This window comes from Scyliorhinus canicula, chromosome 27 (assembly GCF_902713615.1).
Source record: "Scyliorhinus canicula chromosome 27, sScyCan1.1, whole genome shotgun sequence".
Lineage (NCBI taxonomy): Eukaryota > Metazoa > Chordata > Chondrichthyes > Carcharhiniformes > Scyliorhinidae > Scyliorhinus > Scyliorhinus canicula.
Window position 1 is genome coordinate 19,394,939 of NC_052172.1, and position 15,464 is coordinate 19,410,402.

General features: G+C 50.9%; 2 protein-coding genes across 8 annotated transcripts in view; one reads left to right on the plus strand and one right to left on the minus strand.

Moving 5' to 3' along the window:
- sipa1l3 (signal-induced proliferation-associated 1 like 3) overlaps window positions 1–946 on the minus strand; it is a 241,529-nt gene extending 240,583 nt beyond the window's left edge. The window contains 1 exon segment of the mRNA XM_038786044.1: window positions 829–946. The gene's annotated coding sequence lies outside the window, so the exon portion shown is untranslated.
- LOC119957879 lies at window positions 735–12,854 on the plus strand. 7 transcript variants are annotated; one of them, XM_038786046.1, is made up of 4 exons: window positions 735–915; window positions 2,389–2,560; window positions 10,276–10,501; window positions 11,901–12,854. In XM_038786046.1, exons 3-4 carry the CDS (start codon window positions 10,362–10,364, stop codon window positions 12,826–12,828), a joined length of 1,068 nt encoding a protein of 355 aa, XP_038641974.1. In that variant the 5' UTR covers window positions 735–915; window positions 2,389–2,560; window positions 10,276–10,361; the 3' UTR covers window positions 12,829–12,854. The 7 variants fall into 7 exon arrangements, with proteins under 7 accessions (XP_038641974.1, XP_038641975.1, XP_038641978.1 ...); XM_038786047.1 differs by lacking the exon at window positions 2,389–2,560 and having other exon boundaries at window positions 747–915; XM_038786050.1 differs by lacking the exons at window positions 735–915; window positions 2,389–2,560 and adding an exon at window positions 2,583–2,837.
- Window positions 12,855–15,464: the final 2,610 nt, after the last annotated feature.

The window sequence follows — 15,464 nt, forward strand, 5'->3', positions numbered from 1 at the left end:
AGGAAGAGGAGGGTGTCCCTGGCTGGGATGGGACTGTGGAGAGTTTGAGCAGGAGGAGGAGGAGGGTGTCCCTGGCAGGGATGGGACTGTGCAGAGTTTGGGCAGCAGGGTGTCCCTGGCTGGGATGGGCATGTGCAGAGTTTGAGGAAGAGGAGGGTGTTCCTGGCAGGGATGGGACTGTGCAGAGTTTGAGGAGGAGGAGGGTGTCCCTGGCTGGGATGGGACTGTGCAGAGGAGGAGGAGGGTGTCCCTGGCTGGGATGGGACTGTGCAGAGTTTGAGGAAGAGGAGGGTGTTCCTGGCAGGGATGGGACTGTGCAGAGTTTGAGGAGGAGGAGGGTGTCCCTGGCTGGGATGGGACTGTGCAGAGTTTGAGGAGGAGGAGGGTGTCCCTGGCTGGGATGGGACTGTGCAGAGTTTGAGCAGGAGGAGGAGGAGGAGGAGGAGGCGGCGGGGGTCCCTGGCTGCAGCCTACACTCCCACCCCCTCATTTTCGGATCTTCGTCCCTCAGCTCCAGATACTCTCCCTCCCTTCACCTCCTCTTGCTGTTGGGAGGCTCCCACTTCAGGCCCACTCCTCCCCCGGGAATGCCGGGAGTTGTAGTCCATTGGCCGGGACTACAACTTCCGGCAGACAGCGCCCGGAAGCCGCATTTGCCGGGACTACAACTCCCGGCGGGCAGCGCGCGGGCGCATGCGCGCTCGGCGGCCACGGCATCGGGAGGCTCGAGCTCGCGCTTCCAATATTTCCACATGAAGGAAAAACTCTCCGAGCCCAACCAACAACCCCTCTTTCGGCCTGGCGACCGCCGGCAGGGAGAGTACGCACCTTTATTGACCCCTGCCTCAGGACTGACAGCGAGCGCAGGCGGAATTTCATTCACGGCCCCGCACCGTCCTGCTCCCGGGATCTGAGGTAAAGTCCAGTCTGCCTCTTTTTTTGTGGGAGGTGAGAAACTCGAGCGTGCGCGCGCAGCCTTTTAACACGTGGCGTGTGGCGTCATCGCGTCAGGACACGCCCCCCTCGGCCGGCCTCTTCTCTCGGTTGCTAACAATACAACCGTTGCCCGGCAACCGGCGGCTGCGCGCCAGGCCACTGCGCAGCACCGCCTGCCTACAAAGTTGCAGCAGAGGGACTCACCACTCCCCCCAGGGGTGGGTGTCAGTCATTACAGGGGGTCCCCAGGGAGTGTGTCAGTATTTACAGGGGGTCCCCGGGGAGTGTGTCAGTATTTACAGGGAGTCCCGGGGAGTGTGTCAGTATTTACAGGGGGTCCCCGGGGAGTGTGTCAGTATTTACAGGGGGTCCCCGGGGAGTGTGTCAGTATTTACAGGGGGTCCCTGGGGAGTGTATCAGTATTTACAGGGGGTTCCCGGGGAGTGTGTCAGTATTTACAGGGGGTCCGGGGGAGTGTGTCAGTATTTACAGGGAGTCCCCGGGGAGTGTGTCAGTATTTACAGGGGGTCCCCGGGGAGTGTGTCAGTATTTACAGGGGGTCCCCGGGGAGTGTGTCAGTATTTACAGGGGGTCCCTGGGGAGTGTATCAGTATTTACAGGGGGTTCCCGGGGAGTGTGTCAGTATATACACGGGGTCCCCGGGGAGTGTGTCAGTATTTACAGGGGGTCCCCGGGGAGTGTGTCAGTATTTACAGGGGATCCCCGGGGAGTGTGTTAGTATTTACAGGGGGTCCCGGGGAGTGTGTCAGTATTTACAGGGGGTCCCCGGGAGTGTGTCAGTATTTACAGGGGATCCCCGGGGGAGTGTGTCAGTATTTACAAGGGGTTCCCGGGGAGTGTGTCAGTATTTACAGGGGGTCCCTGGGGAGTGTGTCAGTATTTACAGGGGGTCCCTGGGGAGTGTGTCAATATTTACTGGGGGTCCCCGGGGGAGTGTGTCAGTATTTAAAGGGGGTCTCCTGGGAGTGTGTCAGTTTTTACAGAGGGTCCCCGGGGAGTGTGTCAGTATTTACAGGGGGTCCCCGGGGGAGTGTGTCAGTTTTTACAGGGGGTCCGGGGCGGGATATTTACAGGGGGACCCCACCCCCAGGAGGAGTGTGTCGGTATTTACCAAGGATCGAACCTGGGTCCTCGGCACCGTGAGGCAGCAGTGCTAACCACTGCGCCGCCGTGCCGCCCCTGAAAATGACACTCATTGGAAAATGTACTCAGCTGCATCACTTTTCCTTTCCAGTTCTGCAGCGCCCCATAGTGGGATAACCCCGACCTCCACCATGTGGAGGGACACAGGAGGAATGGCTATTTGGCCGCGTGTTTGCGGGGGGGCTGCTGCTCAGTGGGACGAGGGGGGGTGGAGGCAGTGGTGGGAGGAAATTAGAAAAATTATTCTGATCTATTGCATGTTGCTAAAGTGACTGCTGCTTGTACCAGGAATCCAGACCCTCACAGCCTGTCGATTTGGTTTAACCCGCTTTGCTGTTGGCCCAGTGTCGAAGTCAGAAATAACACCAGCCGCTTTGTGCTCACTTCATGTGTTCCTGCGATGGGGGGAAGCAAATGGAAAGAGAAATCAGCCGAAACTTTAAAGTGTTAACTCACCGAGGTGTGGATTCCAAATCTTCTTAACTTGCGTCCACAGTAAAACGGCGAACGTATCTGGGAGAGAGATTACACTCCTTCATTTCACGTCAGGAATACTGAAACACTTTGGGGAGCTGCAGAGTTTGCACAGCGTCTTCACTTTCCAGTTCACAACTTGTTCACAAAGTTAAGCAGTCAGTGTCAGTTCTCGGATATGAAGTTCTCGCAATGGGGTCAAAGTGCTGAACCTTTGCTAAACACAATGAGCTTCCAGTGTCCATGTCGTACAGGGAAAGGAGGTTTGTTAAGCACATGGTTTGCCACATTTTTGTTACATTCGGATTTGTTTCCGAAGGGGAACATTGGGAATTAGGAGCCCCTCGAGCCTGCCCCGCCATTCAATCAGATCATGGCTGATCCCTTCCCGGTGTCAATTCCACCTTCCCCCACCTGTTGCCCTTCAATCCGAGGGAGGCACCGAGAAAGAAGCCGGTTATTTTGCAGTGGGACTGAGGGGAGGCGTGGCAGATCTGAGCGCGTGTTTCCAGACACAGCAGTTGTACCAATTAAAGTTTTTGAAATTTCCCCCGTGGAACAAACCATTACAAGGGGACATAAATTTAAATGGTGGAAGATATAGGGGGGATGTCAGAGGTAGGTTCTTTACCCAGAGAGTAGTGGGGGCATGGAATGCACTGTCTGTGGAAGTAGTTGAGTCGGAAACGTTAGGGACCTTCAAGCGGCTATTGGATAGGTACATGGATTACGGTAGAATAATGGAGTGTAGATTAATTTGTTCTTAAGGGCAGCATGGTAGCATTGTGGATAGCACAATTGTTTCACAGCTCCAGGGTCCCAGGTTCGATTCCGGCTTGGGTCACTGTCCGTGTGGAGTCTGCACATCCTCCCCGTGTGTGCGTGGGTTTCCTCCGGGTGCTCCGGTTTCCTCCCACAGTCCAAAGATGTGCAGGTTAGGTGGATTGGCCATGATAAATTGCCCTTAGTGTCCAAAATTCTATGATCTATGATTTACCTAGGACAAAAGTTCGGCACAACATCGTGGGCTGAAGGGCCTGTTCTATGCTGTATTTCTCTATGTTCTATGTTCTAACTCCCTCTGATATCACACTGCCAGGTTATCAGTCACAGGGTGTGTGCTGCGCCCCATTTACCCAGGGAGGGATGGGCCTGACTGATACCCAGTTGACAGTGGGATATCCCGGACTCCAATCCACACAGGCGTTCCTTCATTCAGAGGACCATTGGAGAAATTAGGACATGGTTCAGCTCAATCCCAAAGATAATTGAGATCCCGCCCAGATATGCAGACACCAGTAACAACCTGGTTGTAATTTTTACAAGGCTCCGCTTCTGAATTCAGGAAGGACAAAAAGTTGCAAGATCGGCCTGGTGTCGGTGCAACATTTCAAAGCGTGCTCTGATGTAACGAGGAAAGCCTCGATTCACACCCAGCCTTCAAGTGTAGCAGCAATGATCTGAGTAAGACAATGGCTCAGCTTTCCTCCTGGCTCTTGCAGTTCGGTGACACAATCTTCAAATTGCACAGGAACCGGCAACTGCCAGGTTATGTAGAAAGCAGCACAGCGGGTTAGCACTGCTGCCTCACAGCAGGTTAGCACTGCTGCCTCACAGCGCCAGGGACCCGGGTTCGATTCCTGGCTTGGGTGGAGCGTGTGGAGTCTGCACGTTCTCCCCGTGTCTGCGTGGGTTTCCTCCGGGTGCTCCAGTTTCCTCCCACGGTCCAAAGATGTGCGGGTTAGGTGGATTGGCCGTGATATGTTAGGGTGGGGTTACAGAGCGGGGGGGGGGGGGGGGGGGGGGGGGGGGGGGGGGGGGGGGGGGGGGGGTTTGGGCAAGGTAGGGTGGTCTTTCGAAGCGGTGCAGACTCGATGGGCCGAATGGCCTTTTGTCTGCACTGTAGGGATTCTATGATTCCCGTATCCAATAATTACAGGTGTGCGAGGACAAAGTCTGCAATCTGATGCTGTTCCTCTGCCTGCAGTGTGAAGGGTTTGTGGAAGGAATGGCATTAGTCAGTCCCTGTCTCGCTCTCCCTCTCCAAACTCTTGTGTTCTGTCAGTAAGTAGTTCCATGACTAAAAGTTTTGGAGCATGTATTACACCAGAAAGCAAACAATAAAATAGATTGATCGTGGTACAAGAATAGTGAAGCATTGAGCCATCACCTGCCTCAGTAACGTGGACCATGCTGTGGTTAATCATAACGTGTGTGTGGCTATGACTGATGCTGCGTTCCGTGTTACCCCAGTTACCCCAGTGTTGTGTGGCATGCTGCCCTCTGGTGGTTTTCCCGCTAATTACTGTCGTTTTCCTTTCCGACTGGTGAGGCAAATATTTAGTAAGAGCATCATCTGGAAATTCAACGTTCACGCGGGCTCTTCTCCCGAGGCATGCAGAACGAGCAATGGCGGAAGCGACCCCGTTACCGACCGCCTTGCATTTGTAAAATGCCTTTCGACGTCGACAAGCACAGGAACAGCTAGAGGCCGTTCAGCCTCCCACCCCAAACCTGTTCCGTCATTCGCTGCGATCATGGCTGATCTGTTTCTTACCCCCCAACAATCTATCGGGCTCAGCCTTGAAAGTTTCACTGAGCCCCAACCGTAACAGCTCGTTCCCGGGGGTGGGAGCGGAGCATTTTCAGATTTCCACTGCTCTTTATGTGAGAAAGATGCTTCCAGGTGCCACTCCCTGAATGGCTTGGCTCTGATTTTAAGATCCTGCCTGTTGTGATCTGCTTCTTCAGGCAGCATAAGCTGCTCCCTTGATGTATACTCTGACAAAGGAAGGTTCAGACTTGGAGATAGGTTTAACACATTTATTGAACAGTTAACAATTCTCCTACTTGAGTTTGACTCTACTGCTAATCTAACTCTAGTAACTCAGTCTAACTAACCAGTCTGCTTTGAGCCATGCGGTGGGTGTGATGCTTCGGATCTGCCCCTGTCTCTTTGAGTGACGCCTATGGAAAGAGAAAGAGCATGTGTGCCCTGTCCTTTTATATGGGTTGCCCCCTTGTGGTAGTGTCACCTCTGGGTGTGTCTTGACTGCCCATTGGTCGTGTCCTATCTTACTGACCTATTGGTTGAATGTCTGTGTGTCATGATATCTCTTGTGCTCCCTCTGGGTGTTTATTTAGTCCCAGTGTATCTACATTAACCCCGTGTGTATTTACAGTGATGCATATCACCACACTGCCCTCCCTCCCCCTCATTCTGGACCCTCCCCTCAGAGGCTATAGTTTTCTCTCTTGGCCATTCAATGATAAACACCTTATCCAGATCACCCACGAATCTGTCACACTGAAGGGAACACAGGCTCAGTCGGTGCAACAGACAGACAATAAATGTTTGCGTTTGAAAGGAAGAGGGCAACAAGTTCATGCGAAAACTGTCACTTCCAAATCAGACACATTTCACATCAGGAGGTTAGAGTCTAAGAACTCCCTCCCTCCCTAACATCGCTGTGTCAGCACCTTCCCCACACATTAACTCAACAATTATCACCCATCCCTAATTGCCCTTGCGAAACTGAATGTGCCGCTTTCTTGCGTTGCTGTAGTCTCTTATCGCGGCAATTTGCTCAGCCACTACGGAGGGATGTAAAGAGTGCCGTGTGCGTGAGCCCCCTTTTGGCGGTTACCATGTTTGGGAATAATCTGCCTGAGGGGTCGCGTTTATTCGAGGCCTGAGGGGCCTCAACAAGTAGTGGAAGGCGCCAGAATCTCTGCAGCTTTTGTGCGCAGGTTAGATTGTGTTCCAGCCACGGACTCGATGGGCCGAATGGCTGCCTTCTGTGTAATGGCATGGAAGCAAAAGGGTTAGCACTGTTGCTTCACAGCGCCAGGGGTCCCAGGTTTGATTCCCACTTGGGTCACTGTCTGTGCGGAGTCTGCACGTTCTCCCCGTGTCTGCGTGGGTTTCCTCCGGTTTCCTCCCACAAGTCCTGAAAGACGTGCCGTTAGGTGAATCGGACATTCTGAATTCTCCCTCTGTGAACCCGAACAGGCGCCGGAGTGTGGGGACTAGGGGATTTTCACAGTAACCTCATTGCAGTGTTAGTATAAGCCTACTTGTGACACTAATAAAGATTATTATTATCATGTATGATTCTATAAGTGGTGTGCAGGATGGGGTACGGTGAAGTTTCTGCCTCTCACTCCCATCCCTGCAGCTTGTGACTGACTATCAGACAGTCCCCAGCTGGGAACACAGGGAGGTGGGTGGGTGGGTGTTGCCCCAATGGTTTGTGTTCTAGAGCCTCAACGTACATTCCGATTGTGGCCTTTGCTTACGTTCCGGAACCCTGCAATATTCTCGCCGACATTTACTGAACAACAAATCATTTATTGTTGGAGGGAATACTGCTCTGCCCCTCCATCTCCACCCTGCCCCACTCTTGACCCAACCCTCTCCATCCGCCCCCATTAGAACCTCTAACCCTAGCATTTCACCTCGATCACAGGTAGGTGACGATGTGCCTTCACTGAAGTAGCTCTTCGACATTACAGGTATATTTTCCCCTCAGTCTCACTAGGCTATTGGCTTCACCTCTAGCTGAGGGCAGTGGATGTTTACAAGGCCTCTGATTTGTCTCTGGCTTTGATCTGCTCCCCTATTGTTGTGTCACTAAATCAGCAAGCAAATCTCGAACACAAGGGGAATACACAGCAGTCAGCCTGGCTGTTACTCTCATTCAGAACTCCCACTGCTTTAGCACAGCCCCAGGATCAGAGACACTGACTGTGAGGGAGCAACAAGCGGGCGTAACGGTCTCGCTTCCTGATTCTGAGACACCCCCTTTTCTTAAGATTTATCAGCTCTACTGGAGTTCAGAAGAGTGAGGTGGTGGGGGGGGGCGACTTGATTGAAGTCGATAAGATCCAGAACGGCCTCGGAAAGGTGACGTGGAAAGGGTGAGTCGAGAATTAGGGGGCACGGTTTTAAAAGTAGGGATCGCCCTTTTGGGGCAGAAATGGGGAGAATGTTTGTCTCTCAGGGGGTATGCGTTCTCCTTAGCCAAAGGGGATGAAAGGTTATTGGGGGTGGATGGGGAATGTGCAACTCTACACAAACAGATCAGCCATGAACGGCAGAATAGGTTGGAGGGGCCGAATGGCCTGCCTCTGCTCCTGTTTCGGATGTTTATAGAACTGTACAGCACAGTACAGGCCCACGATGTTGTGCCGAACTAGTCTGAAACTAAGATCAAATAAACCCACTCCCAATCATTCTAGTGCACTCCACATGTCTATCCAATAACCGCTTGAAAGTTCCGAAAGTGTCCGACTCCACTACCATAACTGTTTAGCTGTTTTAGGGGCTGTTTAGCACAGAGCTAAATCGCTGGCTTTGAAAGCAGACCAAGCAGGCCAGCAGCACGGTTCGATTCCCGTAACAGCCTCCCCGAACAGGCGCCGGAATGTGGCGACTAGGGGCTTTTCACAGTAACTTCATTGAAGCCTACTCGTGACAATAAGCGATTTTCATTTCATTCATTCATAACTGGGAGTGCGTTCCACGCCCCAACCACTCTCTGAGTAAACAACCTACCTCTGACATCCCTCCTATATCTTCCACCATGAACCTTATTGTTATGCCCCCTTGTAACAGCCACCACATCTTCAATTAAATAGCAAAATAGAAGCTTCCCTACCCTGTTACATATCCCAGACAGCTAAAGGGTCCACGGCACTTAATGAGACAAATGACTGACACAGTATTAAGAAAAAGGAGTAGGTCATAATGGGTGGGATTCTCTTTCCCATCAGTCGGCCAATGGAGTCTCCCATTGTGGGCAGCCCCACGCCGTCGGGAAATCCCTGGGCATGGGTGCGCTGCGGGCAAAATGGTGGGCTGGATTCCCTGGGCCCCCAGCCGCGTGATTCTCGGCCACGCGCCGTTCGCTGGCCACGTGATTCTATCTTCTCGCCGATTGTCAATGGGATTTCCCGTTGCAGCTGCCCCACGCCGTGTGGGAAACCCGCGGGGGTGGGGGGTGCACTCCCGGCGGGGAAAGAGAATCCCCACGGCCGGAGAATTGCGGCGGGACTGACGCGGTAGAGCATGAGAGAGAGAGGGTGGGAGTGTTTCGTCAGGATGTTCCTGCTGTGGATGAAGTGTGCGGCAGCTTTGCTCTTGTCTCTCCATGTCACATGTGCATTAACGTAGCGCCCATCCGCCACTCTCCCGCCAACATTCCCACTCCGTGTCCAAGACCTCGACATGTCACTGGCACCAGGTAGAGGTGGCAGGATGTGATTTACTGGCAGGTCATCAGACTCTGGGAAGTGGGGTGAGAAAATTGAACAGAATTGAATTCATATTGCGTCAATTGGTCGTTCAATTTCCATCGTTCAAGGAGGATATTATGAAATGTTTCGATAGGGTAGCTGCGGAGAAAATGTTTCCACTTGTGAGGGAGACCAGTACTAAGAGGCCATAAATAATAGATGGTCATAAGTAAATCTGATTGAAAATTCGGGAGAAATGTCTTCAACGCAGAGAATAGTAGAGTTATGGAGCTCACTGCTACAGGGAATGGTGGGGATGGGTTTAAGGGAAAGGGAGAAAGTAATAGAAGGATATGTTGATGGGGTGAGATGAAGGGGGGGGAGTGGGCGGAGGCTTGTGTGGAGCAGAAACACCAGCACGGACAGGAAGGGCCGAACGGCCTGTTTCGGTGCTGTGAATCCAATTTGACTTGCAATGAATTTACAGAAACAGCCCATTCAACCCAGATAGTTGTCAGGAATGTGGAAAGAATATGGAAAGTTTACGAGGTTAGTAGTGAACTTGAGGTGAAAATGAAACAACAGAGAAGTAACAATGCTAGCAGTCACCGAGAGGAATAACGAGACGTGATTTGCCCCAGTAACAAGATTAGCAGGCGTCTAGAGCCATTAAGTGTGAATGGCAATATCAGAAGATTAGTGGGCCTATACAAAGGATAACTTATAAAGGCAAGGGATTTGAGTGAGGTAGACAGCAGAATCCACAGGGGGAACATCAAAGATATTGAGCAGCCCCCTCATTGGGATACAGGCTAGTTGCCCATCCAACAGCCAAGCAGGCCAGTTCCATCTACGATCTGAGCCATGGAGGCCTGTTCCAGCTAACATTAGCGCCACAGCAGATTTCAGATATTCACCTGTAAAAGACGCAGTTTTGCGCCTTCACTGAATCAGGAAGAGACGTTTTACCAGACTTGGCCACCGAAGCGGTATTATGTGGTAACTATTAGCTGGATTTGACCTATAGAGTTACAAACATTTGTGGTTTCTTGGGGAAAGGAGGGTCTCAGTTAGTTCAGGGAATGTGGGTATATTTTGGGAACAAGGGGTAACTTGAGGTAACACAAGTGTCAGAGTTTATGTTCATTTTTTGTGGGGGGGCTTTTTTGTTCTTTGACTTTAATAAATATTCTTTATTAATTGTTTACACACCGACTGGGCTGGTTCCTCGCTGGGTTGAAAATGGTTCCTCACATTATTCCAGACAAATATACACTAAGATAAATATACATCAAGTCATCCATTAGGGGTTTGAGATACTCTCGCTGGTAACATGGGGTTCATAATGCAGTGAGGGTACATATTTGCTCTCCATATTGGTTTAGGGCAGGTTGGCAGTTTATTCTGATGCTTGCTCCCTGTCTTCAGTATCCCTGTCACCTCACACTGTCCGGATCTTTTCAGAGCTGGGATATTGCTGAAGATCACGTCACAGGATATCCCCACCCCTCCCGCTGCAGCATAGGTATTGGAGAATCCGAGGGCCAGTTATGTTAATCCTGTTCTCCGGTGGTCCAGTCCCTTGTGTGGCCGATACAGCATCACCTGGTGAAACCAGCCACGTGGAACAAGCCAATCGTGTCAATACCTCCATGACAAACATCCCATTACTTCCAGGTATCCTAACAAGGTCAGCAATTTATCTTTAATAGATAATCAGTTATTGTGCTACTTATAAACTACATGGGTCACATAAGTGAGGGTTGAAGTGGGTCGGTGCAGACTCGATGGGTTGAATGGCCTCCTTCTGCACTGTATTTCTATGTGCATCAGATCAGAAATCAGAAAGTGTTTCCTTTCTAATTTTTCTATTATAGGATGTGGGTATCGCTGGCTAGGCCAGCATTTATTATCCATTCCTAATTTGTAATAATAATTTTTATTAGTGTCACTTTAACACAGCAATGAAGTTACTGTGAAAAGCCCCTAGTCGCCACACTCCGGCGCCTGTTCGGGTACACAGTGGGAGAATTCAGAATGTCCAATTCACCTACAAGCACGTCTTTCGGGACTTGTGGGAGGAAACCGGAGCGCCCGGAGGAAACCCACGCAGACACGGGGAGAACGTGCAGACTCTGCACAGAGAGTGACCCAAGCCGGGAATTAAACCTGGGTCCCTGGCGCTGTGAAGCAACAGTGCTACCCACTGTGCTACAGTGCCGCCCCTTGAGAAGGTGGTGGTGAGCTGCCTTCCTGAACCCGCTGTGGTGTAGGTGGACCCACTGTCCTGTTAGGAATGGAGTTCCAGGATTTTCCCGTTGAACTGAGTGTCTCGCCCGGCCATCTCAGAGCCAGCCCTGTCCCAGTGGGGTCTGGAGTCACATGTGGGCCAGACCGGGTAAGGACGGCAGATTTTCCTCCCTACAGAGGCATTAGTCAATCCAATAGAGTTTAAAAAAAAATACATTTAGAGTACCCAATTCTTTTTTTTTCCAATTAAGGGGCAATTTAGCCTGGCCAATCCACCTACCTTGGACATCTTTGGGTTGTGGGGGCGAGACCCACGCAGACACATATGTTTTCAAGAGGCAGTTAGACATAGCACTTTGGGAGAAGGAATCAAAGGAGGGGGAAAGCTGGATCAGGCTATTGTGTTGGATGATCAACCATGATGATAATGAATGGCGGAGCAGGCTCAAAGGGCCGAATGGACTCTTCATGCTCCTATTTTCTACATTTCTATGTTGCAAACAAATTAAGTGCGTAATGTTAATCCTATTCACTTAAGGCAGTGTGGTCTCCGGGTGTGGTTGACAGGGAGCGCTACCCAATTATCTCTATTCTATCTGGGAGTTGTGGGGTCTCTCGAGGCAGCCGTGCTTCTGGAGCCTAAAAGCAGCTTCTTTTAAAGAACACTGGGCCAGCACAGCTAGTGACATGAAAGAGCACAATAGTTTCTGCAGAATGTTTTTCGCTATATTAACCCCGGAAGACATTCATGTTTAAATGTGATATTCCAACATTGAGTGTATTGTGTATGTACATTATTAAAAGGGTCTCATTCTTCTCTCCTTACTTCAACGTCAAAGGGAACCAGCTCAAGACATTCAGAAAATGGCACTGACTGGGGGGAGTAGAAAATTGCCTGAAGACCAAGGGCGGAGGTGGTCTTCGGGTGTAGCTTTTGCCAGAAAGTCATCTTCAGCTCCAGTCTTGCTGTCCGGGATGGGTCCAGCGGGGACTCCGAGAGATGGTCCAAAGAAGAGTTTGAAGCAGAGACAGAGCAAAGAAACACCAAGTCACAAGCAGTCGCCAAGTGCATTTTTACTCTGGAATGGCGAAGTGCCTCATCAGGTTAGCCCGGTTGAATCAAAATTTATTCCATTTTTCATTGGCTCGAAGAATATTAGCCGAAAGCAGGGGATTGAGCGCGGGACAAGGCAGCAGAACCTTAGATATGTAGACCGTAGCATTTTAAGCCAGATTGATAAACCTCTTTCGAAGGAATATCAAGGATACACGATAAATATCGTTGATGACCCAGTTGGCAGCGACAAGAAATTGACTTGTGATCTGTTGAATCCAGACCAATGCTGCGAAGAAAGCCAAGACGGCTGGAGAGAGTGTCTTTACGCCTTAATCAGATTTTACGGACTCAGGTCCCTCAAAGAACGTAAATCGGCCGTGAACATGGTGGCTCAGAGACCCTCGGTCATGTCCACGAGGCCCACCCGTAACCCTGTCCAAAGGGTCTCACAAGGGCAGCGTGTCCTGAACAAGATTGCTTTGAGGAACCCCAGGAAAGCACCGGATGAAAGGTTTTGGCATGTATTCCCAATGCCATGGCAACAGAGCTTCCTGACCATGACTCAAGATGGCATTAGTCAGTTTGGCGCTTTGGAACTGAACTGGTTTTCTTCTGGGATGGGTAGCGGGGGCTTCAGCTCACTGCACCGCAGTGCTCAGCCCCCCCGCAGCCGCCACAGGAGAAACAGTGAGAAGCAAAGATATTGTTAATAAAGGGCGTACATTTTAAACCAAAACGGCCTGTTAGTTTTAAACCAGAATGGAGGGTCGTGGTTTGGGGAACCGCGACCCCTATGCAAGAGACCATCTCTCTCTTCATCTTTTTTGTTTATTTAGAGTACCACCCAATTCATTTTCCCAAATAAGGGGCAATTTAGCGTGGCCAATCCCCCTACCCTGCACATCTTTGGGTTGTGGGGGTGAGACCCACGCAGACACGGGGAGAATGTGCAAACTCCACACGGTCAGTGACCCAGAGCCGGGATCGAACCTGGACTGCACCACCGAGCTGCCCCTCTCTCTTCATCTTAAACTGATGTGGAGATGCCGGCGTTGGAATGTGGTGAGCACAGTAAGAAGTCTTACAACGGCAGGTTAAAGTCCACCAGGTTTGTTTTGAATGACTAGCTTTCGGAGCACTGCTCCTTCCTCGGGTTCACCTTTAATCTTTATTAGTGTCCAAGTTGGCTTACATTAACACTGCAATGAAGTTACTGTGAAAAGCCCCTAGTCGCCACACTCCGGCGCCTGTTCGGGTACACAGAGGGAGAATTCAGAATGTCCAATTCACCTAACAAGCACGTCTTTCGGGACTTGTGGGAGGAAACCGGAGCACCCGGAGGAAACCCACGCAGACACGGGGAGAACGTGCAGACTCCTCACAGACAGTGACCCAAGCCGGGAATCGAACCCGGGACCCTGGCACTGTGAAGCAACAGTGCTAACCACTGTGCTACCGTGCCGCCCCATGTGCTATGCTCTGTGACAACACTGTTATCAAACAAAATCTGACACTGCACAGGGGCAGTGACCGAAAGCTCTATCCTAGCCTATCCTATGGTTCTGCCATCGTACAGTCGACCCAAGGTGATCATACTGCACGTTAACCCGCGTTTGGTTGTAGCCTCTGCCAATGTGATGAGACTGTCTTTGCGTTACTTATCTGTAAGGGTCTTGAATGAGACAACTTTTGATAGACATTCCCGCCTCCTCAACCTGTCCATTTTCTAAACTCTCTCTCTCTCTCTCCCCCCCCCCCCCCCCCCCCCCCCAAACCCAGCATTTTCTTTTTTTTTTTTTAATTTATCATAGAATTTACAGTGCAGAAGGAGGCCATTCGGCCCATCGAGTCTGCACCGGCTCTTGGAAACCGCACCCCTCCCAAGGTCAACACCTCCACCCTATCCCCATAACCCAGTAACCCCACCCTACACTAAGGACAATTTTGGACACTAAGGGCAATTTATCATGGCCAATCCACCTAACCTGCACATATTTGGACTGTGGGAGGAAACCGGAGCACCCGGAGGAAACCCTCGCACACACGGGGAGGATGTGCAGACTCCGCACAGGCAGTAATCCAAGCCGGAATCGAACCTGGGACCCTGGAGATGTGAAGCAACTGTGCTAACCACAATGCTACCGTGCTGCCCTATTCATTTTTGAATGAGAAATTAGAGTACCCAATTCATTTTTTTCAATTCAGGGGCAATTTAGCGTGGTCAATTCACCTACCCTGCACATCTTTGGGTTGTGGGGGCGAAATCTACGCAAACACAGAAAATGTGCAAACTCCAAACGGACAGTGACCCTGGCCGGGATCGAACCTGAGACCCCGGCGCCATGAGGCAGCAGTGCTAACCCACTGCGCCATCTACCACCCACTACCACCGCAACTCCCCCTCCTCCCCTGAAACCCCCCCCTCCCCAACATCTCCTAAGGATAATGTCTCTTGTCCAGAGATGCCAACCCTCCAGCGTTGAAGATGAGCGACAGCACACACACACCCCCTACACACACAAACACATCCATGGCATCTCCGCTGATAAAGATGACCAGCAGTTCTGAGCTGTCAGACAGGATTCCTCACACAATCCTCCGAGTACAGCTTGAATCCACAACCTGGCTCGCAGGCAGAGGGCTGTCCATCTCTGTCCATCAGGCCGACAACACGAGCCACTGTTGATTTACTTCATGAACAGGGCTGAGCTCTGTCCCCCTCCCCCCGGCCTGTGATGGGACTGAATGCTTTGCAGAGTAATCACGGGGGGGGGGGGGGGGGGGGGGGCAGTTTTATACATATCAGTGGAAGCTTTTAATATTAAAAAGATAAACGTACTGGTGAAAAGTCAGGATTGAAGCTTGAAGGGGAAGAGGATTGGGACTGTTTGGACAATCAGGCTCCTATTACAGGAACAATAATCTGTCCTGTGCTTTTCTGAAATGTTGGACACATGTTATATATGCCCTTGTATTTCACAGAGGGCAGCCAATCGTGAGGCTTTCAGGGTACAGGTCACAGGCTGACCACAAGGTGGGGCTGTTTATCACATTCTGCTTCAGCCACAGAATAACAAGCTTCTGGTTGGGTTATTTTTCATTAACCTTTCAAAATATATTTATTAACCTTCCGGGGAGATAGTATTATACAGTTTCTCGCCTTTGAGCCCCAAAGACTGGCATTCCCATTCCAGCAGCCGCTCGCCCTCTAATCATTACTCATTTGAGAATGTCAGTGGGCTATCCGACTGTGGAAAGCGTCATATCTACACACAAACATCATACAACAGGGATATAAGTACACTCTTAGGGAAGAAACGTTCAACGGTCCTGAATGCAATTTCAT

Coding starts and splice junctions, on each gene's coding strand:
- LOC119957879 (XM_038786046.1), top strand. CDS start 10,362: ATGTTAATCCTGTTCTCCGGTGGTCCAGTCCCTTGTGTGGCCGATACA. Junction 10,502..11,900: donor CTTCCAGGTATCCTAACAAG/GTCAGCAATTTA, acceptor TCAACGTCAAAG/GGAACCAGCTCAAGACATTC.